The sequence below is a fragment of the Anarhichas minor genome, unplaced genomic scaffold (genome assembly GCF_050575085.1).
Source record: "Anarhichas minor isolate MPS153535 unplaced genomic scaffold, ASM5057508v1 ptg000035l, whole genome shotgun sequence".
In the NCBI taxonomy this organism is placed as follows: domain Eukaryota; kingdom Metazoa; phylum Chordata; class Actinopteri; order Perciformes; family Anarhichadidae; genus Anarhichas; species Anarhichas minor.
Genome location: NW_027466481.1, coordinates 1,305,648 through 1,332,987, shown reverse-complemented (window position 1 = coordinate 1,332,987; position 27,340 = coordinate 1,305,648). Strand labels below are relative to the sequence as shown.

Below are 27,340 nucleotides of genomic sequence, written 5' to 3'. Positions count from 1 at the left end.
ACAAATTGTCAAAAAAAATAGTCAGCATTGTTGCCCAGAGAGACAAAGCATCCTGATTTGATGATTGAGTCCCTCCCTCCACAAAAAAAACTATTTCTTTCAAATGCACAAACATATAAAAAGTGTAGAATAAACATACAGGAAGTGTGGTTGATCACACTAGATCAGAAACAACTCCACAGCCGCGAGCACTGATACAGGATGTTGCGTGTTCACCTTTTCTGTACTGATAATACATTTGACTACCACTTTCCTCAGGGCCTCATTTCAGGGTCCTACAACAGCTCTAAACTATTCATATCTATGGTCTCTGCAGTCACAATAACTTGAAAAAGCAATGTATGAAATTAGCTGTGGCATAATCATTCACTGTAATGGATTTCATTTGGAAAGACATTTAAAAATAATAAGGTATATGTTGTTTAACCTGGTCCTCTTGACTCTGCTCTCTCCTCTCCACAGTGACTCCGCTCTAAACAGACTCTTCCTCTCAGAACTCTTCTACCTCTTTCCTCTTTGTGGAAACAACGTTAATTATTAATTATAATTAGTATTGTCTCCTCTTGTTAGACTAACACAATTCCATGCAGTTATAATCTCACAGTGATATGCATCATATATCCTTTAGGGAATTTGTATCTATGGCAGTTGCACGATCAATAAGAAAAAAAGATTCTGGTCTTGAGACACATCTTGTGTCACAGAATGTGTTCCTCCATTTTAGCTTCAGCTTTTTTGAAAGCACTTCTGTATTTGTATAATGTGCTGAAATATGGCATCACTCTATTTTCAGTGTCTCTGGTAACTTCCTGTTCTCACACTGAGCTACTACACTTCGACCATCTTCAGTTAACGAGCTGCGATTCTGTCAAAATCTGTTGCTGTATCCTTTATATCTGCATATTGAACACTGAACCTAGACGAGAGAGGACAACTATGAGCTTTCAGGGAGAACAGTGTTTTCTGTGCAGGAAACTCGCTGCTAGTACTGAGAGTAAGGATGATCTCTACTACTAGTAATACACTACTATAAAGTGATTGTAAACAAAGTAATTGGACAAAGTAAGGTTGATTCCTACTAGCACTAGTAATCCATTACTATAAAGTATAAACAAGAACTGATCTGGAGACTATTTTTGAAATCACATTAAATTGTATATTTCTTTTCTCTAAAGAATTAACATAAATTCTCCTCACCAAAATGATGTATACAGAGTGACTCTGATAATAAAATGAAATAACAGACACATTTTCTGTTGCTGGAATGAGCGTTTATTTGTGCACAAAGCTGAATAGCAATAAAAAGAACAGAGCTGCACTTGCAAACATAAGGGCACTGGAGATCCAGCAGAGCACTTAGCATACAGACATATTACCACTGAGAGGCATCTAAGTTTAAATATTTCATATAAATGCATTTAAATGAGCTTTTATCAAACAAATGATGAGAATATTTAGGGTTCAGTGTGTCACCCTGCACATACTGTACAACTCGGTCGCTTTACTTCATGAGCCACAGCTACACATATTGTGGCTTTAAATAAAAGTTCAAAACAAAAGTGCACTTTGGTACAAATAGAGCTGCATTGCCCCCTCAGTGCGCGACAGTACCGCGTTATTGTGAATTCCACTGCTTTGCCCTGTATAGCTTTCAAGCGCTAGGATTGGCCAGATGTCGGAGGTACCGCTAATCTGATTTGTTCAGGTCTCCTCTGTCTCTCCTTTCTGCCAAGACCCCTTTAAACACACCTCTGTGTAACATCTGTCTGCTTCTTTTAATTTATACATCTGCAAGTACTGACAACACATGTATTCACACATCCATTTCAAACTTCTCCTCGTCACCTACAAAGCTCTCTATAACATGGCCCCCTCTCACCTATCCACACTCCTTTAACGGCACACTGCAACACGTACCCTCAGATCATCAAACCTCCTCACGCCCACAAATAGGACCAAGCACTGGACCTGGGGTGACGGAGCCTTTTTCCTGCTGCTGCCCCCACCCTCTGAAACTCTCTTCCCAATCACATCCAGACTTTAGATTCACTACCTTACCTCAAAACACACCTTTTCAAGTCTTCTTTTAATGTCTAACCATTTAACTTGTCTGTCATTCCTGCTTATTTGTTTATGTCTATGATGCATGTTTTTAAATATTTCTCCCTATTTCATTCCCTTTGTAAAGTGTCTGAGTTTTTTGAAAAGCACTTATCAAATAAAAAGTATTATTATTATTATTATTTATGTTTAATTTTCATTGAACATGTATACACGCTTTCCTTTCTGTAAAAGGAAATCTACTTCAGCCTCACACACACTCACACACACACACACACACCAGCATCACATCTAAAGCATGAATGTCTGCCCTATATCGACCCCCTCTAGCACTAAAGCTCATCCTATGTTTAATGTAATGCTGGTCTCACTACATGTCACGTCTGTCTACGCTGAATCACCTGTTGTGTTTTGTCTTGCTTCCGCCAGTTTAAAAAATGAAAGAAACGTTCATTGTTAAGTCACTCCACTAAGTCACACAGTCTCTATCTCGCCCATTATTTCATTCACATTTGAGTACACTGCCACATCCTCACCTCCCTCCTCCTCCTTTGGCATACACTCTTTTGTCTCCTTATCTTCCCCTATCATCACCTCCTCCTGTTCACTGCCCTCCAACACGTCACTGGCCTCAGCACCATCGTCTTGTCTCTCCTCTGTTTTTTTGTTCTTAATCTCGGCATACTCTGTATCTGCGGTCTCTTGCGTATCCTCTGCCCCTGTGGGACTCTTCCTTTTCACCAAGGAAAAGTTGATGTCAGAGTACTCCACCTCTCTTGGTTCCACATGGGCCGATTGCCCAGCAGCCTGAGCTCCTTCTTCAGATTCCTGTTGGCCATGGGTCCCATCGCTTTCCACTCCTTGACCAGCATCGATCTGTGAGGTGCAATTCAGAAATTATAAATCATCTGCCAACTGATACATTACATTTCTACATCCAGGCTACAACTGGTTCCTACTCAAACACTTGGAACTATTTCATCTGTAAGCCGTTAAAATGATCATGACTGTTTTTTTCTTAATTGTAGTTAAGATTGCTGCTGTGCGATAATGCAGCGCCGTCCTTTTAAAATCAGTCCATACTTACAACCGCATTGCGGTGCAACAATAAGAGCACTCTGACAGTGTGAAACAAAAGAAGAACAATGGCAATGCATGTCTACTCACAAGACTAATCTTTCAGCAAACATTTAATCAACATTTAACTGATATATTGTACACAGTTAGAAGCCGGCTGTGTTAATATGAATACCAGAGGAATAGCTTGAGTAGTCACCATCTCCAGAGCTTCAGCCATATTACCAGAGTTCTTCCGTTTATTTCTGGGGAGGAAATTAAGTAAACAACAACAAATGTTACAAATTTACAAGCAATAATTATTTAATTAAAGTCACTCTTAAAAGTGTTTTAAAAAAAATAAAAAAGGCCACACATGTGATCTACGTTGCGTTACCAAAACACTAAAGACACATTCCTCACAAGACAATCAAATTCAAGCATGTTTCTAGCCTATGCAAACAGATTTTGTATACTACATTTATATATTAATATATTTCTATATGCCTTTATTTTGGAAGAACACATTCAAAAATGTTTGCAGAATACCTTGGAATAAGGTATACTGCAAACATCGTGATTTGCTGTAAAATGGATCAAGTATACTAAAACACTGTTGTGGTCCTTAATGACTGATAACACATGAATAATGCCGAGAACCTTTATTAAAAAATAAAATAAAATAAAGAAGAGCAATGCATGGATGTCAAAAAGATGCACAGTTATGCAAGTAAAATAAATTTAAAAAAAGAGTACCTGCAGCATTTTATGGCCAAGCAGCAGATGGTTGCTGAAAGGAGTATCCCACTCACAAACGCAATGATGGCTTGCAGCTGTATGAAGGGTATTAAAAATGCGTAGAGTAGATCTGGAATGGAGAGGAACAAATTGTTAAAAGATTGCTGCTGCTTCATTATGAAACGTATTTATAAAAATGGAGTTTTGAAAATGTCATAAAGTAGTGGTCTAGAGTCGGGGAGGTTTTGTATTTGTTAATACTTACCGCCTTGTTTGAACTCATTTGTTGTGACTGTGAGGTTCTTTTTTGCTTCCCCAATTTCATTGCTGCTGACACACTCAACAGTGGTGTAGTTGCGGTGTTTTACAGACACAATGAAGCTGATGACAGTGTGGCTTGACTTATTGGTAATGACAGAGTATTCAGTGTGAGTCTCCAACATCGGCCATGTGATGGTGGGTAAAGGAAACCCTTCACTGATGCACACACAAGTCAGGACCTCCGACTGAACCTCACATGGAGGGCTACTTAAGAACTTTGGAAAAACTGCAAACAGGAAAAAACTCAAGAACACAGCAAACATACAGTAAAACAATATGAACTTCTTTCAAACTAGACTATTAAAGCCTACTTACATTTCACGTTTACTTCAGCAGGTGTAGTCAGAGTGGTGATCTGGTGCTTTGCTGTACAGATGTACCGTCCAGAATACTCTGCTGTCACATTAGCGATGACAAGAGCAGCTGTTCTGGTGTTGTTCTGAAGGACGATTACATTTTCACTTTGCAGGTTTTTGTTGGAGTCAGGTTTGGTCCAGGTGATAACAGCAGCAGGGACACTTTCAACGCTGCAGGTTAGATTTAGAGCATCGCCCTCTTTAACTGATGTCATTCCGGTGATCACAGGTTTCTTCACATCTTTAAAATAAAAATTTAGACAAACGTTTAGAATTTGTCTGACAAATTTTTTATCATAAATATGTGGCTCCAAGCTGAGGCTGAAAACCACCTGAGAGCCTTAAAAATACCTGAATAAGTGTGAAACCTTTTTAATAAAATGATTATGTTGGTTAGAGCCCAATATGTAAAATAAAACAAAAAACTCCATCCAGACACAAGATATTGAACAGGGAGCATGAACATGTAGGAAAAGCTGTTCACTTTGTATTAAAGGTATAATATTTAGTCACATTGTCGGTTGCTGTTTGAAAAGACAGCGTTTGAAATTCGCCCCTCCTCTCTGGCTCAACGAGCGAGCCAGAGAGGGAAACCGGAGCAATGGTCGAGTGACTGTATAGAGAGGGATCGTTATTTTCTGATTGTTTCACGGCGGTAACTTACAGTCAAACAATATGAACATCTTTCAAACTAGACTATTAAAGCTTACTTACATTTCACGTTTACTTCAGCAGGTGTAGTCAGAGTGGTGATCTGGTGCTCTGCTGTACAGATGTACCGTCCAGAATACTCTGGTGTCACATTAACGATGACAAGAGCAGCTGTTCTGGTGTTGTTCTGAAGGACGATTACATTTTTGTTGGAGTCAAGTTTGGTCCAGGTGACAATAGAAGGAGGGAAACTTTCAACACTGCAGGTTAGATTTAGAGCATCGCCCTCTTTAACTGTTGTCATTCCGGTGATCACAGGTTTCTTCACATCTTTAAGACAAAATTTTGAACAAACGTTTAGAATTTGTCTGACAAATTTTTTATCTTAAATATATGGCTCCAAGCTGAGGCTGAAAACCACCTCAATAAGTGTGAAACATTTTTAATGAAATGATTATGTTGATTAGAGCCCAATATGTAAAACTCCATCCAGACACAAAATATTGAACAGGGAGCATAAAAATATAAGAACAGCTGTTCACTTTGTATTAAAGGTATAATATTTAGTCACATTGTCGGTTGTTGTTTGTAAAGACAGCACTCAAAATTTGCCCTTTCTGCAAGAACACCGTTAATGTTGTAAAATCCGAAACACTTCAGAAAACCAACAAAAATTACAAGACAACAAACATTAGAACACATTTTAGATAGTAGAAAGTAAAGGTGAGAATAAAGTGCAGGATGTGCTGTACTCACAGGTCACATTCAGAGTCACTGTCTTCTCTGTAGTGATGCTGTTTGTGAAGCTGACCTTACAGGTGACATCGGTGCCGTGCTGTTCAGCTGAAGAGTTAAAGGTCAAAGTTGAGCTGTGTCTCTGTGTGACAGCAGTGATGATGTTTCCTGTGATGTGAGAGTCCTTCTCTCCTGCTCCTCTCCACGCCCAGGTGATGTTAGGATCAGATCCAGAGCAGAGACCAGGAGCAGTGCAGGTCAGTGTGGTCTGCTGCCCCTCTGTCAGAGGAGGAATCATCACTGTGGGCTTCTGGGTCAGACCTAAAGGGAGAGCAGTCGATGAGTGGAATCAGGTGAGCAGCCTGAAGGTCATTCACTTAAGTTCAGGCTAAAATAATCTGATACTTTGTTAAACATCTCGATGAGGCAATGAGTCAGAGTTTTATCAGGAACTGATGCAGGTTCTACTGTTTGCCCACAGAGGTCGACAAATGTGCAACATTATTTCATTATTATTCCATTCCGACTATAAATACAGTGAATATGTTGAATAGAATGAACATCTTCACTGTATGTATTTGTTGAAGCTTTTCATACCTTTAACAGAGACAGTTGCTTTTAGAGAGAATATATATCCATTACTCCCAGGTTGAACTCTGAGTTGATATGATCCAGAGTCTGACTCAGTGAGGTCATTGATGATGATGCTGCAGTTCTTCAGACTCACGTTAGGCTCCAACAGAGAAACTCGTCCTTTAAACCCAGACTGAACTTTGTTGCTGTTGTTAGTGTGGAGTATCACGTCTGAATCCTCACATGTTTTAGATGGTTCACATTTGTACCACACTATATGTTGGGGTCTAAAGTCAGAAGCAGTGGTGAAAGAACACGGTATCACAACACAGAGTCCAGCCTCTGCTGTTATTTCTCCTTCACTGAGAGTGATACAGTGTTCTTTGTCACAGTGTTTGAATTCCCTCACTGCTGCACCTGTTAATGGAAACAGTGAGAGAGAAACAGAGGACAGGAGACATATAAATCTTGATAATACGTTAATTGTTATGTTTAATAAATGCTCAATAAAGGCTACTACTAGGACTGTTTTGTTTTACTAACTGCTGTTGTAAGCATCGCTGAGCAACAAATATCAGTATAACATATTTCTTTACACATAACAACTTTGGTAAACAAGTCAAATATACTATAGTAAATGGATGCTTTGAGTAATGCTATATTTTATTGTTGGCATCATAACAAGATTATAATAAAAGATGCATACCTGCGTCAGCAGTGATGCCTCTCACAGAGAAGAGCAGAGTCGTCCAGATGAGAACAAACATCCTGATGTGATGATTGAGACGGTCAGTGTCTTTTCCTTTAAGAAGTACAAACATTCAAATGTTTCACTTCATGAAACCGGAGCAGAACAATCTCCACGGTTGACAGCACAGATTTAAATACATGATGTTGCAGGTTCACGTTTTCTGTAGTGACATTGATAAATGTGGCTAACATCATCTTCAGGGTTGTGATTCCCACAAAATGTTTTATTTCCAAGAACTTTTTAACATCTGTTCCATAAAACTGCGAAATAATAAAACAGAAATAAATTATCTGTGACAGTTTTATCTACAATCCCCCCCCCCCCCCCCCCCAACCCCAATGAAATGCACACAACAGTAAGTGAATACGTAAAGCGAGGAATTCTAAAAAGCATTTCATGACATTAGTAAGGAAACAATGACTTATACAGTTTCCATTAACTCTTAAAAAGATGATCTAAAAAGTACGGTAAATGTTGTGTTTTACCTCTTTTTGTCTTGTTCTCTCTTCTCACCACAGTGATCTCTGCTGAGCGTCTCTGCTCTGAACTGACTCTTCCTCTCTTCGTCTTCCTTTTTTAATTCGTTCCTCTTTGCGCTACAACAATTTAAAAGGAAGTTTCTCTTCACACTGCTGGCCCTCGTTAGACTGCCACACTCACAAATCTCTAAAATGTGTGCCTATGTTAATGTAATATATACTGTATATCAAGTTGATAATGTACAACTTTAACACTGAATACTGAAATTAAACGGTCTTGCTATTTTCTTTTCTTCAGGACTGTAAATGTGTGAGGAACTCTGAGAAAGAGGAAGTACCATATGTGTACTTGAGAAGCTTGTGTCACCTTAAGAAACCAAATAGCTCATCTATCAACTATCCTTCTACATTGTAATGCACAATACAATACATACATGTGCATATAGGCTGGTGAATGTGCATGCATGTGAATGGTCTTTACTATAACTGCCGTCTTTAATGAAGTGCGTGAAATACCGGCAGATAAAAAAATAAGATATTTGTTTTAATCCTAGCTCTTAACTGCATGAAGCTCCATATTTGTAACAGTATGGTTCTTATGGTTTATTGTGCAACATTCTCAGTTGTGTTCTCAGAAAAGTCTCTGAAGGGATTATTCATTGAAACATTGCCTTACATGGCATCACTGTATTCTCTCTAATAACCTCCTGTTGACACTCTGAGATGGTAGATTATGACTATAACTATATTTAACTGCTAACTGGCTTTATATTTGTCCTCATCTGTTTCTATATGTCTGCATATTGAACACTCACCACAGAACCTGTTAACATTGCAGAATGTACCAGAAAGAAAAAAAGGTTTTGTTGCAATTGATAACTCATGATTTCATCTCAAACATAAACAAATGTGTTTTCTGTTTAAAATAAGCCAAGTTGATTCCTGTAACACAATAAAAAGAGAAGTAATCTATGACTTCCTAATTTGTCTAAAGTAGAGACAAACTGGGTCAAACATTTTATCAGTTTGTAAAAACAGATCAATCAAAAAAGGCTAAATAAAATTAAAATCGGCATACTGATCTGCAATTTGTTGTTTAACAATTCTTCATATTTTATATAAAAATGAATACATGAATCCACACCAGTTTAAAGGAGAGTGTAACTTTTTCTTTTTTTTTTACATACAATACTAACATGCATATGTACATCAACATTTCTGCAATTGTTGTTCCTGTTCACACGGGCCCTGAAGACTTCCCATCATAATTCAATTCCACCGTAATAGATTGAGACAAAATCTATAGTCCTCATTCTGTGACAACATGCATCATTAAATTCAGCTGAAGCTAAAAATGACGCTTCAGCAGTCTGAGTTAGACAGCTCCACATCTACAAAAGCTCTTTTAAGTATGAAATGTGCTCTGCGTTACTACCCTCCACTGCAAACCAGCAAAAAAAGGTTCCCTGTCTTTTACACTGGAGTTGCTTTAGGAAGGGATTTAACTCTTTCAATATATATTCCAGTATTGTATTGAGACGGACATGTCAACATTTCAACCTATCCTTTGAGTTCCTTTGCTGCAGACACTTTAAATGAAAATGAAACAAGATTAAGACACTACAGACGTAGCGGCTCCGTCAAGTGCAGTGGTGCTTTAAGCTAAATGCTAACTTACTTACAATACAATGCTAGCATGCTATCATTTGCTAATTGGCATTAAACAAAACATACAGTCATTCGTTTTGCAGGTATTTGGTCATATGTTTAAAAGTTTAGGGATTACCAATGTTAACAAAATGTTATCCTAAAGTGGACAGTATGTCTCTACCCGATTCCATGGCAATCCATCCAATAGTTGTTTAAACAGTTCATACAAAACCACATGCCAACCTCATGGTGGAGCCAAGGAAAAGTCACAGGATGAACAAAGTCATTGGGATGCATCCCCTGGGGAACATGAATAACACTTAATGGGAATCCATCCAACAGTTGTGGAGATATTTCAGTCTGGCCCACAGCGGTCAGACGAACCAATCAACAGACTGATGTTGTCATCCCTAGAGCCACGCTGAAATAGAGACATCTCTGACTTAAGGCACATGTTTATCCTAGTTAAACAATATGTATCTCACAAAAGCACACTTCAGCTCTCAGAAGCAGCAGGACGGAGGTGGTTGTCCCTTTATACGCCAGTGGAGGAATAGCGGAGTCCACTTCTTCATGGATGTGGGTGCTCTTATTTGGGACGTTTATGAAAAGTCAACACATTTAAGCTCAATAACACTTGAATAAGGAAACTGTCCAACTTACAGTTTACCCTCAGTTGAATGAATGGATTTACAAAGCCCCTAACGTGTAGAGGTGTGAAGCGTCTCCGTCACTTCGCCACAGGCTGAATGTGGCCTTTGAAGACCGCAGCTGTTAGAAACCGTTCACAGGACCGCCATTCATTCACTGGAATAACAATCCATCATCAGTCCATCACATCAATCCATCACAACTGATGAGAGCAAAGAAACTTTATCCTCAAGCAACTCCACCATGCAACAGTCCTCAAATCTCAGACATTATATCCTTCACGTTGGAGTACACTGCAGCGTCCTCCCCGTCAGAGTACACTGCAGCGTCCTCCCCGTCGTCCTCTTCAGGAACACAAGGTGTCGTCTCTTCATCCTCCGTGACCATCTCCCCCTCCAACACATAACCTTGCTCTTCGGCATTGTTTTCCATTTCCTCTTTTACTTCTTTCTTAATTTCAGCATACTCGGTCTCTGTGGTTTCTTGCTTCTTTGCTGCATCCCTGGTATTCTTTCTTCTCAAGACGGAGAAATCAATGCTGGCGTACTCCACATCTTTAGGTCCACCATTGAGATCAGGGGCTGCTTGCTCTGCTGCCGCAGCTCCTTCTTCTCCTTCAGCCAAGTCTTGGTAGAAGGTCTGATCATCATCGACTGCTTGACCAGCATCGATCTGTCAGGAACAACGTCATTTATACAACTCATTCAGCAGCTGCTACACAAATTAAATAGTAGCGTTTAAAAACAATCAGCTTGAAGCTGCTTGGCTTTGAGCTGACTAAAGTTTTCAAAAAGACAATCAGTGTAATCCACAGATATGCCCGTAGACTGTAGGTGTAACTGGCAAACGCCATAAACTAACCTCCACAATGAAGGGTTTGCTTTAGCAAAGCTATTCTTAAAAGGTCACAAATAAATATTAAAGGATAGTGCAGGGTTAGCGTTATTGGAAATGGATCACAGAATATCAGCTGAACAAACTATGGACTGACAAATGACAGTCTAAACCTCTATAATCCGTTCACTGAGCAGACTGCAGAGGGCCCAAAGTAAAAAGGCTGCCCAAAATATTTAGAGACCAGATATGAGCACCGTTATAGTTCCATAATAGTTTAGGGTTACAACAATATTTTCCCTCACATTTAACACTCTGGGGACATCGACTTAGTCGTTTAATTTTTCCTTCTTTTGGGGCGACAACTCTTAAATGTAAATAATACATTTGGTGTCTGAATTACTCTTTCTGTCTCTGTTACAAAAGTCATTTTTAGGAAAGAAGAAAAACATCAATACAACACGTGCTCCCAAAATGTTGAGCAGAATGAATAGAAATACCAGTGGAGCCTCTTGACTGGTCACCATCTCCAGACTCGCATCCAGATTTCGAGAGATCTTCTGATTTTTTCTGGAAAAATGTATAAAAAACAGTAACAAATTAGCATTCATTTCGGCATATTATCCACAAATAACAGCCGGGAATTAATAATTAATAATTAAATAGTGTACCTGTGGCATTTTGTGGCCAAACAGCAAAGGACTGCTGAAAGAAGAACCCCAATCAAAAAGGCAATGATGACTTCCAGCCATGAAACCAGTTCTTTGGACTGATCCGCTATCAAGAGGAACAAAAGAGAAATGTCTGTCCATGTCGTTCTCAACGCTAATATGCAACATTTTATTTTCTTCTGACAGGTTGCTCAATGGTTTGTCCAAATAGAAAAGGTCACAGTGAAATAATTAGTGTACTAAAGATGACTTTAGGCAGTGGTCTACATAGCTTCAGTGTTTTAGTTGAGAACATTTACCTTTTTCTTTTTCTAATATGGTCATTCGGATTTTGAGGTTTTCTTTTGCTTCCCCATTCTCATTGCTGCTGACACACTCAACAGAAGTGTTGCTGTGGTCTTTTACAGTCAGGGTGACGGTGCTGCTGACTGTGTGGTTTGACACAGTGGTAATGACGGAGTACTCGGTGTGGTTATTCAACAGCGGCCAGTTGATGGTGGGTAAAGGAAACCCCTCACTGATGCACACACAGGTCAGGACCTCCGACTCAACCTCACACCCAGAGTTGTTTAAGATCTTTGAAAACCCTGCAAGCACACAAGCAGAATCACAATGTCAAAACAACATGCTGAGAGTGTGAACATGAACTTCATGTAAGTACAGTCTACTTACAAGTCACTGTTACATCCGCATATGTAGTCACAGTCCTGTCCAGGTGTTGTGCTGTACAGATGTATCGTCCAGAATCTTCTGTCGTCACATTTGGGATGACAAGTGTGGCTGATCCAGTGTGGTTCTGCAGGTCGGTGTCAAGTCCGTTGTCCAGCTTTGTGTTGGAGCCAAGTACAGTCCATGTGATATGAGACGGAGGAAAACTTTCAACACGACAGGTTAAATTCAGAGCATCTCCCTCCTCCACTGTTGTATCACCAGTGATTAAAGGTTTCCTCACATCTGTGAAGCAAATCATGAACAAAATATGTCAGTTAAGATACGGTGAAGAGGTTGGAAATGGATACAAGATGTATTGTCATTGCATTCATTGTCTGCAGTATGTTCTTATTTAAATACTACCACAGGAGGGCGCCAACGTCTAAAGATGTTCAGACTCTACACACACTGGTTTTAACAGACAACACACGTTTTTATGATTCTTAAGATTTGGCTCCAATTTTGCTGAGAACCACCTGGAAGTCTTCACAATACCTCCATAGATCCAAGGGCTTGAAAGAAAACTAATTTCCATAAGAAGCTAAAGCAAATACAGAACATTTTTGCTGCAGACAAATATATAAATGAAAATGCCCATTGAGGTGATCTCACATGTATTTGAAGGTGAGGGCCAGTGAAGTCATTCATAATTAACTTAGAAGACAAATCAAGGTTGTTCACTTTTCTAAAGATAGTTTAAAAGAAAGAGCAAAAGACAATAATAAATGTTTTGTCTTAGAACAGCTGTGCAATGTACTTACATTTGACTTTTACATCAACATTTTCCACAAGGGTTTTATTCAGATATTCTGCTCTGCAGATGTATCGTCCAGAATCTTCTGTCGTCACATTTGGGATGACAAGTGTGGCTGATCCAGTGTGGTTCTGCAGGTCGGTGTCAAGTCCGTTGTCCAGCTTTGTGTTGGAGCCAAGTACAGTCCATGTGATATGAGACGGAGGAAAACTTTCAACACGACAGGTTAAATTCAGAGCATCTCCCTCCTCCACTGTTGTATCACCAGTGATTAAAGGTTTCCTCACATCTGTGAAGCAAATCATGAACAAAATATTTCAAGTTCAGATACGGTGAAGAGGTTGGAAATGGATACAAGATGTATTGTCATTGTATTCATGCATTGTCTGCAGTATGTTCTTATTTAAATACTACCACAGGAGGGCGCCAACATATAAAGATGTTCAGACTCTACACACACTGGTTTTAACAGACAACACAAGTTGTCAAGATTTGGCTCCAATTTGGCTGAGAACCACCTGGAAGTCTTCACAATGCCTCCATAGATCCAAGGGCTTTAAAAAAAAAACTAATTTCCATAAGAAGCTAAAGCAAATACAGGACATTTTTGCTGCAGACAAATATGTAATAAATGCCCATTGAGGTGGTCTCACATGTATTTGGAGGTGAGGGGCAGTGAAGTCTTTCATAATTAACTTAGAAGACTTATCAAGGTTGTTCTCTGCTCTAAATATAGTTTAATAAAAGAAAGAGCAAAAGACTCTAATAAATGTTCTGTCTTAGCACAGATGTACAATGTACTTACATTTGACTTTTACATCAACATTTTCCACCAGGGTTTGATTCAGATATTCTGCTCTGCAGATGTATCGTCCAGAATCTTCTGTTGTCACATTAGAGATGGAAAAAGTGCCGATTCCACGTTCTCTCTGCATGAAGGTCTCAGTGTTGTTCTGCCAATTTGTTTCTATTCCATTTTGCATGTTTGTCTCAGAAGGTTTTGTCCACGTGATGAGAGATGGAGGGAAACTTTCAACACTGCAGGTCAGATGCAGAGTCTCACCCTCCTTCACACTTGTATTCCCAGTGATTCTAAATTCCTTCACATCTATGAGACAAAATGACAAACTGTATTATATGGAGATGCACCGATCATTCATAGCGGCACAGACAGTAATAACAGCCACACACACAACATGTGTCGGAGAGTGAAGAAGACATAAAGCTCATTTGTCACAACTTGAAGTCCAAAATAAGCCGTGGAGCAAAAACCTTAAAAACATCTGGAACAACTAGCTTGATCTTCATACACTTATCATGTTGTAATTTATTCCCATGCATGCTGCTCAGAGTAATCACAGGGATTTGCTTGTCTGCAGACATCGCAGAGCTAACAGCTAAGGTTAACGGAGGTTACAGTGCATCGTGGTGCGTTCAAGCTCTACTCAGATAAATTGAGTATTGGGCGAAAGTAAATTATAACATTATTAATGATGTCTTCAAATGTTATCTTGTAAAATGTAGTTTTTGGCAAGAAAAATGAATGAAAACTCTTGTTTGAAGGAGACGATTTTACCTGAATATAAAATAGGAATTAGAGAGGGAGTTATGACATGTTCATCTTCATAACAGCTTTAATCTGCTATTAATACATAATTAAAACTAGTAATGGCAGTATTTCGTTTTTAATCAAAGGAAGCCTTTTAATCCGGAGCCTTGCTGTCAATAATTGCTCTTAGAAAGGAATCGGCAAAAAACGGAATCGGCAGGTCAGACAAAATTGGAATCAGTGCATCTCTCGTATTATATATAATGTTAAAGCACCCAAACTCACAACTTTCCTGTAAGAAGACTGTTGATGTGGTAAAATTCAACACAGCTTAGAAAAACATTAGAAATGACACGACAACACATCTCTTAGAATATATTTTAGATTGTAGAAAGTAAAGGTGAGAATAAGTGCAGGATGTGCTGTACTCACAGGTCACATTCAGAGTCACTGTCTCCTCTGTAGTGATGCTGTTTGTGAAGCTGACCTTACAGGTGACATCGGTGCCGTGCTGTTCAGCTGAAGGGTTAAAGGTCAAAGTTGAGCTGTGTCTCTGTGTGACAGCAGTGATGTTTCCTGTGATGTGAGAGTCCTTCTCTCCTGCTCCTCTCCACGTCCAGGTGATGTTAGGATCAGATCCAGAGCAGAGACCAGGAGCAGTGCAGGTCAGTGTGGTCTGCTGCCCCTCTGTCAGAGGAGGAATCATCACTGTGGGCTTCTGGGTCAGACCTAAAGGGAGAGCAGTCGATGAGTGGAAGCAGGTGAGCAGCCTGAAGGTCATTCACTTAAGTTCAGGATGAAATAATCTGATACTTTGTTTAACATCTTGATGAGACAATAAGTCAGAGTTTTATCAGGAACTGATGCAGTTTCTACTGTTTGCCCACAGAGGTCGACAAATGTGCAACATTATTTTATTATTATTCAATTCAGAATATATATAGAGCAAATATGTTGAATATAATGAACATCTTCACTGTATGTGTTGAAGCTCTTCATACCTTTGACAGAGACAGTTGCTTTTAGAGAGAATGTAAATCCATTGTCACTCCCAGATTGAACTCTGAGTTGATATGATCCAGAGTCTGACCCAGTGAGGTCATTGATGATGATGCTGCAGTTCCTCAGACTCACGTCAGGCTCCAACAGTGAAACTCGTCCTATAAACCCAGACTGAACTTTGTTGCTGTTTTTAGTGTGGAGTATCACGTCTGAATCCACACATCTTCTTTCATATGGTTCACATTTGTACCACATCATATGTTGGGGTGTAAAGCCAGAAGCAGTGGTGAAAGAACACGGTATCACAACACAGAGTCCAGCCTCTGCTGTTATTTCTCCTTCACTGAGAGTGATACAGTATCCATTGTCACAGTGTTCCTTCACTGCTGCACCTGTTAATGGAAACAGTGAGAGAAACAGGGATCCGGGTTATTTTAATATACCAATAGATCATAATATTTAATAAATGATGATTTAATAAATGATGGAGAAAGGCTACTACTATGACTGTTTTGTTTTACATAACTGCTGTTGTAAGCATCACTGAGCAAACAAAAAACAAATTTCAGCATCTAACATATTTCTTTACACATAACTTTGGTAAACAAGTCAAATATAGCCAATAGATGCTTTGTGTAACGCTTCTAATAAGGACATATATCATTGTAAATTGTTATCTACTTTGTTCATATCTTTTATTGTTGGCATCATAACTTGATTATAATAAAAGATGCATACCTGCGTCAGCAGTGATGCCTCTCACAGAGAAGAGCAGAGTCGTCCAGATGAGAACAAACATCCTGATGTGATGATTGAGACGGTCAGTGTCTTTTCCTTTCAGAAGTACAAACATTCAAATGTTTCACTTCATGAAACAGGAGCAGAACAATCTCCACGGTTGACAGCACAGCTTTAAATACATGATGTTGCAGGTTCACGTTTTCTGTAGTGACATTGATAAATGTGGCTAACATCATCTCATCATCTTCAGGGTTGTGATTCCCACAAAATGTTTTATTTCCAAGAACTTTTTAACATCTGTTCCATAAAACTGCGAAATAATAAAACAAAAATAAATTATCTGTGACAGTTTTATCTACAATCCCCCCCCCCCCCCCCCCCAACCCCAATGAAATGCACACAACAGTAAGTGAATACGTAAAGCGAGGAATTCTAAAAAGCATTTCATGACATTAGTAAGGAAACAATGACTTATACAGTTTCCATTAACTCTTAAAAAGATGATCTAAAAAGTACGGTAAAGGTTGTGTTTTACCTCTTTTTGTCTTGTTCTCTCTTCTCACCACAGTGATCTCTGCTGAGCGTCTCTGCTCTGAACTGACTCTTCCTCTCTTCCTCTTCCTTTTTTAATTCGTTCCTCTTTGCGCTACAACAATTTTAAAGGAAGTTTCTCTTCACACTGCTGGCCCTCGTTAGACTGCCACACTCACAAATCTCTAAAATGTGTGCCTATGTTAATGTAATATATACTGTATATCAAGTTGATAATGTACAACTTTAACACTGAATAATGAAGTTAAACGGTCTTGCTATTTTCTTTTCTTCAGGACTGTAAATGTGTGATGAACTCTGAGAAAGAGGAAGTATCATATGTGTACTTGAGAAGCTTGTGTCACCTTAAGAAACCAAATAGCTCATCTATCAACTATCCTTCTACATTGTAATGCACAATACAATACATACATGTGCATATAGGCTGGTGAATGTGCATGCATGTGAATGGTCTTTACTATAACTGCCGTCTTTAATGAAGTGCGTGAAATACCGGCAGATAAAAAAATAAGATATTTGTTTTAATCCTAGCTCTTAACTGCATGAAGCTCCATATTTGTAACAGTATGGTTCTTATGGTTTATTGTGCAACATTCTCAGTTGTGTTCTCAGAAAAGTCTCTGAAGGGATTATTCATTGAAACATTGCCTTACATGGCATCACTGTATTCTCTCTAATAACTTCCTGTTGACACTCTGAGATGGTAGATTATGACTATAACTATATTTAACTGCTAACTGGCTTTATATTTGTCCTCATCTGTTTCTATATGTCTGCATATTGAACACTCACCACAGAACCTGTCAACATTGCAGAATGTACCAGAAAGAAAAAAAGGTTTTGTTGCAATTGATAACTCATGATTTCATCTCAAACATAAACAAGGGTGTTTTCTGTTTAAAAGAAGCCAAGTTGATTCCTGTAACACAATAAAAAGAGAAGTAATCTATGACTTCCTAATTTGTCTAAAGTAGAGACAAACTGGGTCAAACATTTTATCAGTTTGAAAAAACAGATCAATCCAAAAAGCTAAATAAAATTAAAATCGGCATACTGATCTGCAATTTGTTGTTTAACAATTCTTCATATTTTATATAAAAATGAATGCATGAATCCACACCAGTTTAAAGGAGAGTGTAACTTTTTCTTTTTTTTTTACATACAATACTAACATGCATATGTACATCAACATTTCTGCAATTGTTGTTCCTGTTCACACGGGCCCTGAAGACTTCCCATCATAATTCAATTCCACCGTAATAGATTGAGACAAAATCTATAGTCCTCATTCTGTGACAACATGCATCATTAAATTCAGCTGAAGCTAAAAATGACGCTTCAGCAGTCTGAGTTAGACAGCTCCACATCTACAAAAGCTCTTTTAAGTATGAAATGTGCTCTGCGTTACTACCCTCCACTGCAAACCAGCAAAAAAATGTTCCCTGTCTTTTACACTGGAGTTGCTTTAGGAAGGGATTTAACTCTTTCAATATATATTCCAGTATTGTATTGAGACGGACATGTCAACATTTCAACCTATCCTTTGAGTTCCTTTGCTGCAGACACTTTAAATGAAAATGAAACAAGATTAAGACACTACAGACGTAGCGGCTCCGTCAAGTGCAGTGGTGCTTTAAGCTAAATGCTAACTTACTTACAATACAATGCTAGCATGCTATCATTTGCTAATTGGCATTAAACAAAACATACAGTCATTCGTTTTGCAGGTATTTGGTCATATGTTTAAAAGTTTAGGGATTACCAATGTTAACAAAATGTTATCCTAAAGTGGACAGTATGTCTCTACCCGATTCCATGGCAATCCATCCAATAGTTGTTTAAACAGTTCATACAAAACCACATGCCAACCTCATGGTGGAGCCAAGGAAAAGTCACAGGATGAACAAAGTCATTGGGATGCATCCCCTGGGGAACATGAATAACACTTAATGGGAATCCATCCAACAGTTGTGGAGATATTTCAGTCTGGCCCACAGCGGTCAGACGAACCAATCAACAGACTGATGTTGTCATCCCTAGAGCCACGCTGAAATAGAGACATCTCTGACTTAAGGCACATGTTTATCCTAGTTAAACAATATGTATCTCACAAAAGCACACTTCAGCTCTCAGAAGCAGCAGGACGGAGGTGGTTGTCCCTTTATACGCCAGTGGAGGAATAGCGGAGTCCACTTCTTCATGGATGTGGGTGCTCTTATTTGGGACGTTTATGAAAAGTCAACACATTTAAGCTCAATAACACTTGAATAAGGAAACTGTCCAACTTACAGTTTACCCTCAGTTGAATGAATGGATTTACAAAGCCCCTAACGTGTAGAGGTGTGAAGCGTCTCCGTCACTTCGCCACAGGCTGAATGTGGCCTTTGAAGACCGCAGCTGTTAGAAACCGTTCACAGGACCGCCATTCATTCACTGGAATAACAATCCATCATCAGTCCATCACATCAATCCATCACAACTGATGAGAGCAAAGAAACTTTATCCTCAAGCAACTCCACCATGCAACAGTCCTCAAATCTCAGACATTATATCCTTCACGTTGGAGTACACTGCAGCGTCCTCCCCGTCAGAGTACACTGCAGCGTCCTCCCCGTCGTCCTCTTCAGGAACACAAGGTGTCGTCTCTTCATCCTCCGTGACCATCTCCCCCTCCAACACATAACCTTGCTCTTCGGCATTGTTTTCCATTTCCTCTTTTACTTCTTTCTTAATTTCAGCATACTCGGTCTCTGTGGTTTCTTGCTTCTTTGCTGCATCCCTGGTATTCTTTCTTCTCAAGACGGAGAAATCAATGCTGGCGTACTCCACATCTTTAGGTCCACCATTGAGATCAGGGGCTGCTTGCTCTGCTGCCGCAGCTCCTTCTTCTCCTTCAGCCAAGTCTTGGTAGAAGGTCTGATCATCATCGACTGCTTGACCAGCATCGATCTGTCAGGAACAACGTCATTTATACAACTCATTCAGCAGCTGCTACACAAATTAAATAGTAGCGTTTAAAAACAATCAGCTTGAAGCTGCTTGGCTTTGAGCTGACTAAAGTTTTCAAAAAGACAATCAGTGTAATCCACAGATATGCCCGTAGACTGTAGGTGTAACTGGCAAACGCCATAAACTAACCTCCACAATGAAGGGTTTGCTTTAGCAAAGCTATTCTTAAAAGGTCACAAATAAATATTAAAGGATAGTGCAGGGTTAGCGTTATTGGAAATGGATCACAGAATATCAGCTGAACAAACTATGGACTGACAAATGACAGTCTAAACCTCTATAATCCGTTCACTGAGCAGACTGCAGAGGGCCCAAAGTAAAAAGGCTGCCCAAAATATTTAGAGACCAGATATGAGCACCGTTATAGTTCCATAATAGTTTAGGGTTACAACAATATTTTCCCTCACATTTAACACTCTGGGGACATCGACTTAGTCGTTTAATTTTTCCTTCTTTTGGGGCGACAACTCTTAAATGTAAATAATACATTTGGTGTCTGAATTACTCTTTCTGTCTCTGTTACAAAAGTCATTTTTAGGAAAGAAGAAAAACATCAATACAACACGTGCTCCCAAAATGTTGAGCAGAATGAATAGAAATACCAGTGGAGCCTCTTGACTGGTCACCATCTCCAGACTCGCATCCAGATTTCGAGAGATCTTCTGATTTTTTCTGGAAAAATGTATAAAAAACAGTAACAAATTAGCATTCATTTCGGCATATTATCCACAAATAACAGCCGGGAATTAATAATTAATAATTAAATAGTGTACCTGTGGCATTTTGTGGCCAAACAGCAAAGGACTGCTGAAAGAAGAACCCCAATCAAAAAGGCAATGATGACTTCCAGCCATGAAACCAGTTCTTTGGACTGATCCGCTATCAAGAGGAACAAAAGAGAAATGTCTGTCCATGTCGTTCTCAACGCTAATATGCAACATTTTATTTTCTTCTGACAGGTTGCTCAATGGTTTGTCCAAATAGAAAAGGTCACAGTGAAATAATTAGTGTACTAAAGATGACTTTAGGCAGTGGTCTACATAGCTTCAGTGTTTTAGTTGAGAACATTTACCTTTTTCTTTTTCTAATATGGTCATTCGGATTTTGAGGTTTTCTTTTGCTTCCCCATTCTCATTGCTGCTAACACACTCAACAGAAGTGTTGCTGTGGTCTTTTACAGTCAGGGTGACGGTGCTGCTGACTGTGTGGTTTGACACAGTGGTAATGACGGAGTACTCGGTGTGGTTATTCAACAGCGGCCAGTTGATGGTGGGTAAAGGAAACCCCTCACTGATGCACACACAGGTCAGGACCTCCGACTCAACCTCACACCCAGAGTTGTTTAAGATCTTTGAAAACCCTGCAAGCACACAAGCAGAATCACAATGTCAAAACAACATGCTGAGAGTGTGAACATGAACTTCATGTAAGTACAGTCTACTTACAAGTCACTGTTACATCCGCATATGTAGTCACAGTCCTGTCCAGGTGTTGTGCTGTACAGATGTATCGTCCAGAATCTTCTGTCGTCACATTTGGGATGACAAGTGTGGCTGATCCAGTGTGGTTCTGCAGGTCGGTGTCAAGTCCGTTGTCCAGCTTTGTGTTGGAGCCAAGTACAGTCCATGTGATATGAGACGGAGGAAAACTTTCAACACGACAGGTTAAATTCAGAGCATCTCCCTCCTCCACTGTTGTATCACCAGTGATTAAAGGTTTCCTCACATCTGTGAAGCAAATCATGAACAAAATATGTCAGTTAAGATACGGTGAAGAGGTTGGAAATGGATACAAGATGTATTGTCATTGCATTCATTGTCTGCAGTATGTTCTTATTTAAATACTACCACAGGAGGGCGCCAACGTCTAAAGATGTTCAGACTCTACACACACTGGTTTTAACAGACAACACACGTTTTTATGATTCTTAAGATTTGGCTCCAATTTTGCTGAGAACCACCTGGAAGTCTTCACAATACCTCCATAGATCCAAGGGCTTGAAAGAAAACTAATTTCCATAAGAAGCTAAAGCAAATACAGAACATTTTTGCTGCAGACAAATATATAAATGAAAATGCCCATTGAGGTGATCTCACATGTATTTGAAGGTGAGGGCCAGTGAAGTCATTCATAATTAACTTAGAAGACAAATCAAGGTTGTTCACTTTTCTAAAGATAGTTTAAAAGAAAGAGCAAAAGACAATAATAAATGTTTTGTCTTAGAACAGCTGTGCAATGTACTTACATTTGACTTTTACATCAACATTTTCCACAAGGGTTTTATTCAGATATTCTGCTCTGCAGATGTATCGTCCAGAATCTTCTGTCGTCACATTTGGGATGACAAGTGTGGCTGATCCAGTGTGGTTCTGCAGGTCGGTGTCAAGTCCGTTGTCCAGCTTTGTGTTGGAGCCAAGTACAGTCCATGTGATATGAGACGGAGGAAAACTTTCAACACGACAGGTTAAATTCAGAGCATCTCCCTCCTCCACTGTTGTATCACCAGTGATTAAAGGTTTCCTCACATCTGTGAAGCAAATCATGAACAAAATATTTCAAGTTCAGATACGGTGAAGAGGTTGGAAATGGATACAAGATGTATTGTCATTGTATTCATGCATTGTCTGCAGTATGTTCTTATTTAAATACTACCACAGGAGGGCGCCAACATATAAAGATGTTCAGACTCTACACACACTGGTTTTAACAGACAACACAAGTTGTCAAGATTTGGCTCCAATTTGGCTGAGAACCACCTGGAAGTCTTCGCAATGCCTCCATAGATCCAAGGGCTTTAAAAAAAAAACTAATTTCCATAAGAAGCTAAAGCAAATACAGGACATTTTTGCTGCAGACAAATATGTAATAAATGCCCATTGAGGTGGTCTCACATGTATTTGGAGGTGAGGGGCAGTGAAGTCTTTCATAATTAACTTAGAAGACTTATCAAGGTTGTTCTCTGCTCTAAAGATAGTTTAATAAAAGAAAGAGCAAAAGACAATAATAAATGTTCTGTCTTAGAACAGATGTACAATGTACTTACATTTGACTTTTACATCAACATTTTCCACCAGGGTTTGATTCAGATATTCTGCTCTGCAGATGTATCGTCCAGAATCTTCTGTTGTCACATTAGAGATGGAAAAAGTGCCGATTCCACGTTCTCTCTGCATGAAGGTCTCAGTGTTGTTCTGCCAATTTGTATCTGTTCCATTTTGCATGTTTGTCTCAGAAGGTTTTGTCCACGTGATGAGAGATGGAGGGAAACTTTCAACACTGCAGGTCAGATGCAGAGTCTCACCCTCCTTCACACTTGTATTCCCAGTGATTCTAAATTCCTTCACATCTATGAGACAAAATGACAAACTGGATTATATGGAGATGCACCGATCATTCATAGCGGCACAGACAGTAATAACAGCCACACACACAACATGTGTCAGAGAGTGAAGAAGACATAAAGCTCATTTGTCACAACTTGAAGTCCAAAATAAGCCGTGGAGGAAAAACCTTAAAAACATCTGGAACAACTAGCTTGATCTTGATACACTTATCATGTTGTAATTTATTCCCATGCATGCTGCTCAGAGTAATCACAGGGATTTGCTTGTCTGCAGACATCGCAGAGCTAACAGCTAAGGTTAACGGAGGTCACATTGCATCGTGGTGCGTTCAAGCTCTACTCAGATAAATTGAGTATTGGGCGAAAGTAACTTATAACATTATTAATGATGTGTTCAAATGTTATCTTGTAAAATGTAGTTTTTGGCAAGAAAATTGAATGAAAACTCTTGTTTGAAGGAGACGATTTTACCTGAATATAAAATAGGAATTAGAGAGGGAGTTATGACATGTTCAGCTTCATAACAGCTTTAATCTGCTTATAATACATAATTAAAACTAGTAATGGCAGTATTTCGTTTTTAATCAAAGGAAGTATTTAGATATGTATTATTATACATTCAATACATTTTTTGCCTTATCATTTGAATTGTGTGTTTCATACAGATAACCACAATAGATGGAATTAACATAGAAAAATTATAACATTTAGATTTTTTGACAGTTTACATTGATACATTTTTAGGGATGGTGAAAAAAAAAATTAAGTCCGGAGCCTTGCTGTCAATAATTGCTCTTAGAAAGGAATCGGCAAAAAACGGAATCGGCAGGTCAGACAAAATTGGAATCAGTGCATCTCTCGTATTATATATAATGTTAAAGCACCCCAAACTCACAACTTTCCTGTAAGAACACTGTTGATGTGGTAAAATTCAACACAGCTCAGAAAAACATTAGAAATGACACGACAACACATCTCTTAGAACACATTTTAGATAGTAGAAAGTAAAGGTGAGAATAAAGTGCAGGATGTGCTGTACTCACAGGTCACATTCAGAGTCACTGTCTCCTCTGTAGTGATGCTGTTTGTGAAGCTGACCTTACAGGTGACATCGGTGCCGTGCTGTTCAGCTGAAGGGTTAAAGGTCAAAGTTGAGCTGTGTCTCTGTGTGACAGCAGTGATGTTTCCTGTGATGTGAGAGTCCTTCTCTCCTGCTCCTCTCCACGTCCAGGTGATTTTAGGATCAGATCCAGAGCAGAGACCAGGAGCAGTGCAGGTCAGTGTGGTCTGCTGCCCCTCTGTCAGAGGAGGAATCATCACTGTGGGCTTCTGGGTCAGACCTAAAGGGAGAGCAGTCGATGAGTGGAAGCAGATGAGCAGCCTGAAGGTCATTCACTTAAGTTCAGGATGAAATAATCTGATACTTTGTTTAACATCTTGATGAGGCAATAAGTCAGAGTTTTATCAGGAACTGATGCAGTTTCTACTGTTTGCCCACAGAGGTCGACAAATGTGCAACATTATTTTATTATTATTCCATTCAGACTATAAATACAACAAATATGTTGAATAGAATGAACATCTTCACTGTATGTATTTGTTGAAGCTTTTCATACCTTTGACAGAGACAGTTGCTTTTGGGGAGAATGTATATCCAGTCTCATGATAATCATACAGTAAACCATTAACTCTGAGTTGATATAATCCAGAGTCTGACTCAGTGAGGTCATTGATGATGATGCTGCAGTTCCTCAGACTCACGTCAGGCTCCAACAGTGAAACTCGTCCTTTAAACCCAAACTGAACTTTGTTGTTGTTGTTAGTGTGGAGTATCACGTCTGAATCCTCACATCTTCTTTCATATGGTTCACATTTGTACCACACCATATGTTGGGGTCTAAAGTCATAAGCAGTGGTGAAAGAACACGGTATCACAACACAGAGTCCAGCCTCTGCTGTTATTTCTCCTTCACTGAGAGTGATACAGTATCCATCGACACAGTGTTCCTTCACTGCTGCACCTGTTAATGGAAACAGTGAGAGAAACAGGGATCCGGGTTATTTTAATATACCAATAGAACATAATATTTAATAAATGATGGAGAGAGGCTACTACTATGATTTTGTTTCATATAACTGCTGTTGGAAGCAGCGTTGATCAGACAACAAAACAGAATTTCTGTATTTAACTAAGTTTCTTTATTCACAATTCATTTGAAAAACAATATAGTAATTTAAATAACTATTTATGCAAGTCAGAGTTTCCAGGTATGTAAATGAATGCTGTGAGGAGTGCTACTAATGAGCTGATAGGAGAACTAACTACTTGTAATTTGGCAGCATGACAGGAAAACATGAAGACATTTATCATTATTGCTGTCTATTTTGTTCACACTTCAAATCTCTAATGTAGGCATGATAACAGGATTATAATTAAGATGCATACCTGTGACAGCATTGTTGCCTCTCACAGAGAATAGCAGAGTCGCCCAGATGAGAACAAACATCCTGATTGTCAGTCTCTCCCTCCACCGGACAAACTTTACACTGAAAGTGCAACAAACATTAGAGGAACTGAAGCAAAGGAAGCTCCACAGCTGACATCACAGATCTTAACACAGGATGTTGCACGTTCAGTTATTTCATAGTTGCGACATTTGTACCCAAAACGATCCTTTATACCGTAAGTAAAGGTTTTAACAATAATCTTTACAGCAATCGAGCTTTGGGAAAACTGATTCTTTTACTGAATTTACTACCAACTCTGATAAACATAAATGAATACTCTCATCCCCAAACATTTTTTCTCAGCCATAGTCCACCTTTACTGAACCAGCAAATCCAGCAATGTCGAAAGACAATTGCGAGAATGACTCAGTTCAACAACTTACATTTACAGTACAAAAATATATTTAAAAAATAACTATAAATGTTTTTTACCTTTTCTTGTCTTGCTCTCTGCTCTCTTCTCTCAACAGTGATCACTGTAGAGTGTTTCTTCCTTTAACTGATTCATCCTTTCTTCACTTTTCTATTCCTTCTCTGTTTGTGCAACCACAAGGTTTCAGGAAGTTCCCCCACTGCTGAGCAAAATGTCTCCTCTCCTGTGACCAACAGGCTTTTATATTCTCATATCTCATAATATCACAATATCACAATATGTGTATATCTCTTATGAGCAATTTGCACCTTTAGCATCTAATGATGAAGTGTTTTTTGACTGTTTAATTTTTTAGATAATTGCCCCGACTGTGAGGTAATATGAAAGTTTTTGAAAAGAGAAGTACTGTAAATGTTTTTTTTTTCAAAAGAATCTTGTAATCTTGAGAAACCACCAAACCATTTGAAGCACTAAGCACTGTTTATGTGTTATTATTGAACTACTGTATGTAGCTTCTTTAATTGCTTAAGCAACGCACAACACATACAGCTTAATAGGTAATAAATGCAGTGAAAGTTGAGTCATGATGGTCAAATAAACATTGTTATAATCTTGTTTTAAAATGATAACTTGTGACGGATGAAGTGCATTAAGAACCAAGAGAGTCAAATAAAAAGCTTTCAGCATTTCCTCATTCCAAATATATGCAGAAACTTAGGAAGCACTTCCGCAAATCTGGTTGATAATTAGGCAATGTCTGTAGAAACTGTTCACAACAAAGTCAATGTAGTGACTATTCATTTTAACATTGCCATATACAGCACCACTGTGTTCTCCGTATCTCTGATAACTTCTTATTTGCACTTTAAGGTGCTAAAACTATTTATTACAAAGTACTGGCTCGAATGCGTCTCAATCATTCACTTTATGTCTGATGCCTCATAGCAGAACCTGTAGAAACGGCTGAGTTACCAGAGGTCAGAAAGACAGACTGCAAATCTGTCTCAACCAATAAATCTGCGTATTAATAATCATCGTAACAATCAATTGTGAAATCTTAATTGAATCTAGGCCAGGTTAAAACCTTGTATATGGCTGGACTGTACATGGTCAATGGGCTAGTGTCTGTAATGTGAATTCCTGGATGTTGAATGTTCATCTGGAATTTTCTGTTGTGGTCCCAGTAATATTTGTCCTTGAAGTGCATTTGTTTAAAGTGTTATTGTTCTACTTCAGTCACTGCGGTGCGTTCATGTCCCAGGCAGCCACAC

General features: G+C 38.9%; 3 protein-coding genes across 5 annotated transcripts; all 3 read right to left on the bottom strand.

The window, feature by feature from the left end:
• Positions 1-1,249: 1,249 nt before the first annotated feature.
• On the bottom strand, positions 1,250-7,980 carry LOC142965603 (sialic acid-binding Ig-like lectin 5). Of its 3 annotated transcripts, none has more exons than XM_076106620.1 (10): positions 7,728-7,980; positions 7,198-7,293; positions 6,516-6,908; positions 5,940-6,239; positions 5,247-5,513; positions 4,492-4,773; positions 4,121-4,402; positions 3,874-3,985; positions 3,338-3,383; positions 1,250-2,937 (listed from the first exon to the last, which is right to left on the bottom strand). In XM_076106620.1, the coding sequence occupies exons 2-10, from the start codon at positions 7,256-7,258 to the stop codon at positions 2,536-2,538; spliced, it is 2,145 nt and encodes a 714-aa protein (XP_075962735.1). In that variant the 5' UTR covers positions 7,259-7,293; positions 7,728-7,980; the 3' UTR covers positions 1,250-2,535. The 3 variants fall into 3 exon arrangements, with proteins under 3 accessions (XP_075962735.1, XP_075962733.1, XP_075962736.1); XM_076106618.1 differs by having other exon boundaries at positions 3,314-3,383; positions 7,728-7,977; XM_076106621.1 differs by lacking the exon at positions 5,247-5,513 and having other exon boundaries at positions 3,314-3,383; positions 7,728-7,946.
• Positions 7,981-8,868: 888 nt separating this feature from the next.
• Positions 8,869-17,120, bottom strand: LOC142965602 (Schwann cell myelin protein-like). Its single transcript, XM_076106617.1, has 11 exons — positions 16,820-17,120; positions 16,282-16,377; positions 15,543-15,935; positions 14,974-15,270; positions 13,798-14,100; positions 13,000-13,281; positions 12,200-12,481; positions 11,827-12,114; positions 11,528-11,633; positions 11,357-11,426; positions 8,869-10,694 (listed from the first exon to the last, which is right to left on the bottom strand). Exons 2-11 carry the CDS (start codon positions 16,340-16,342, stop codon positions 10,278-10,280), a joined length of 2,499 nt encoding a protein of 832 aa, XP_075962732.1. The 5' UTR covers positions 16,343-16,377; positions 16,820-17,120; the 3' UTR covers positions 8,869-10,277.
• Positions 17,121-17,959: 839 nt separating this feature from the next.
• LOC142965765 (myelin-associated glycoprotein-like) lies at positions 17,960-26,221 on the bottom strand. The gene is made up of 11 exons (XM_076106847.1): positions 26,129-26,221; positions 25,635-25,735; positions 24,805-25,209; positions 24,232-24,528; positions 22,889-23,191; positions 22,091-22,372; positions 21,291-21,572; positions 20,918-21,205; positions 20,619-20,724; positions 20,448-20,517; positions 17,960-19,785 (listed from the first exon to the last, which is right to left on the bottom strand). Exons 2-11 carry the CDS (start codon positions 25,693-25,695, stop codon positions 19,369-19,371), a joined length of 2,511 nt encoding a protein of 836 aa, XP_075962962.1. The 5' UTR covers positions 25,696-25,735; positions 26,129-26,221; the 3' UTR covers positions 17,960-19,368.
• Between the last annotated feature and the right edge of the window lie 1,119 nt (positions 26,222-27,340).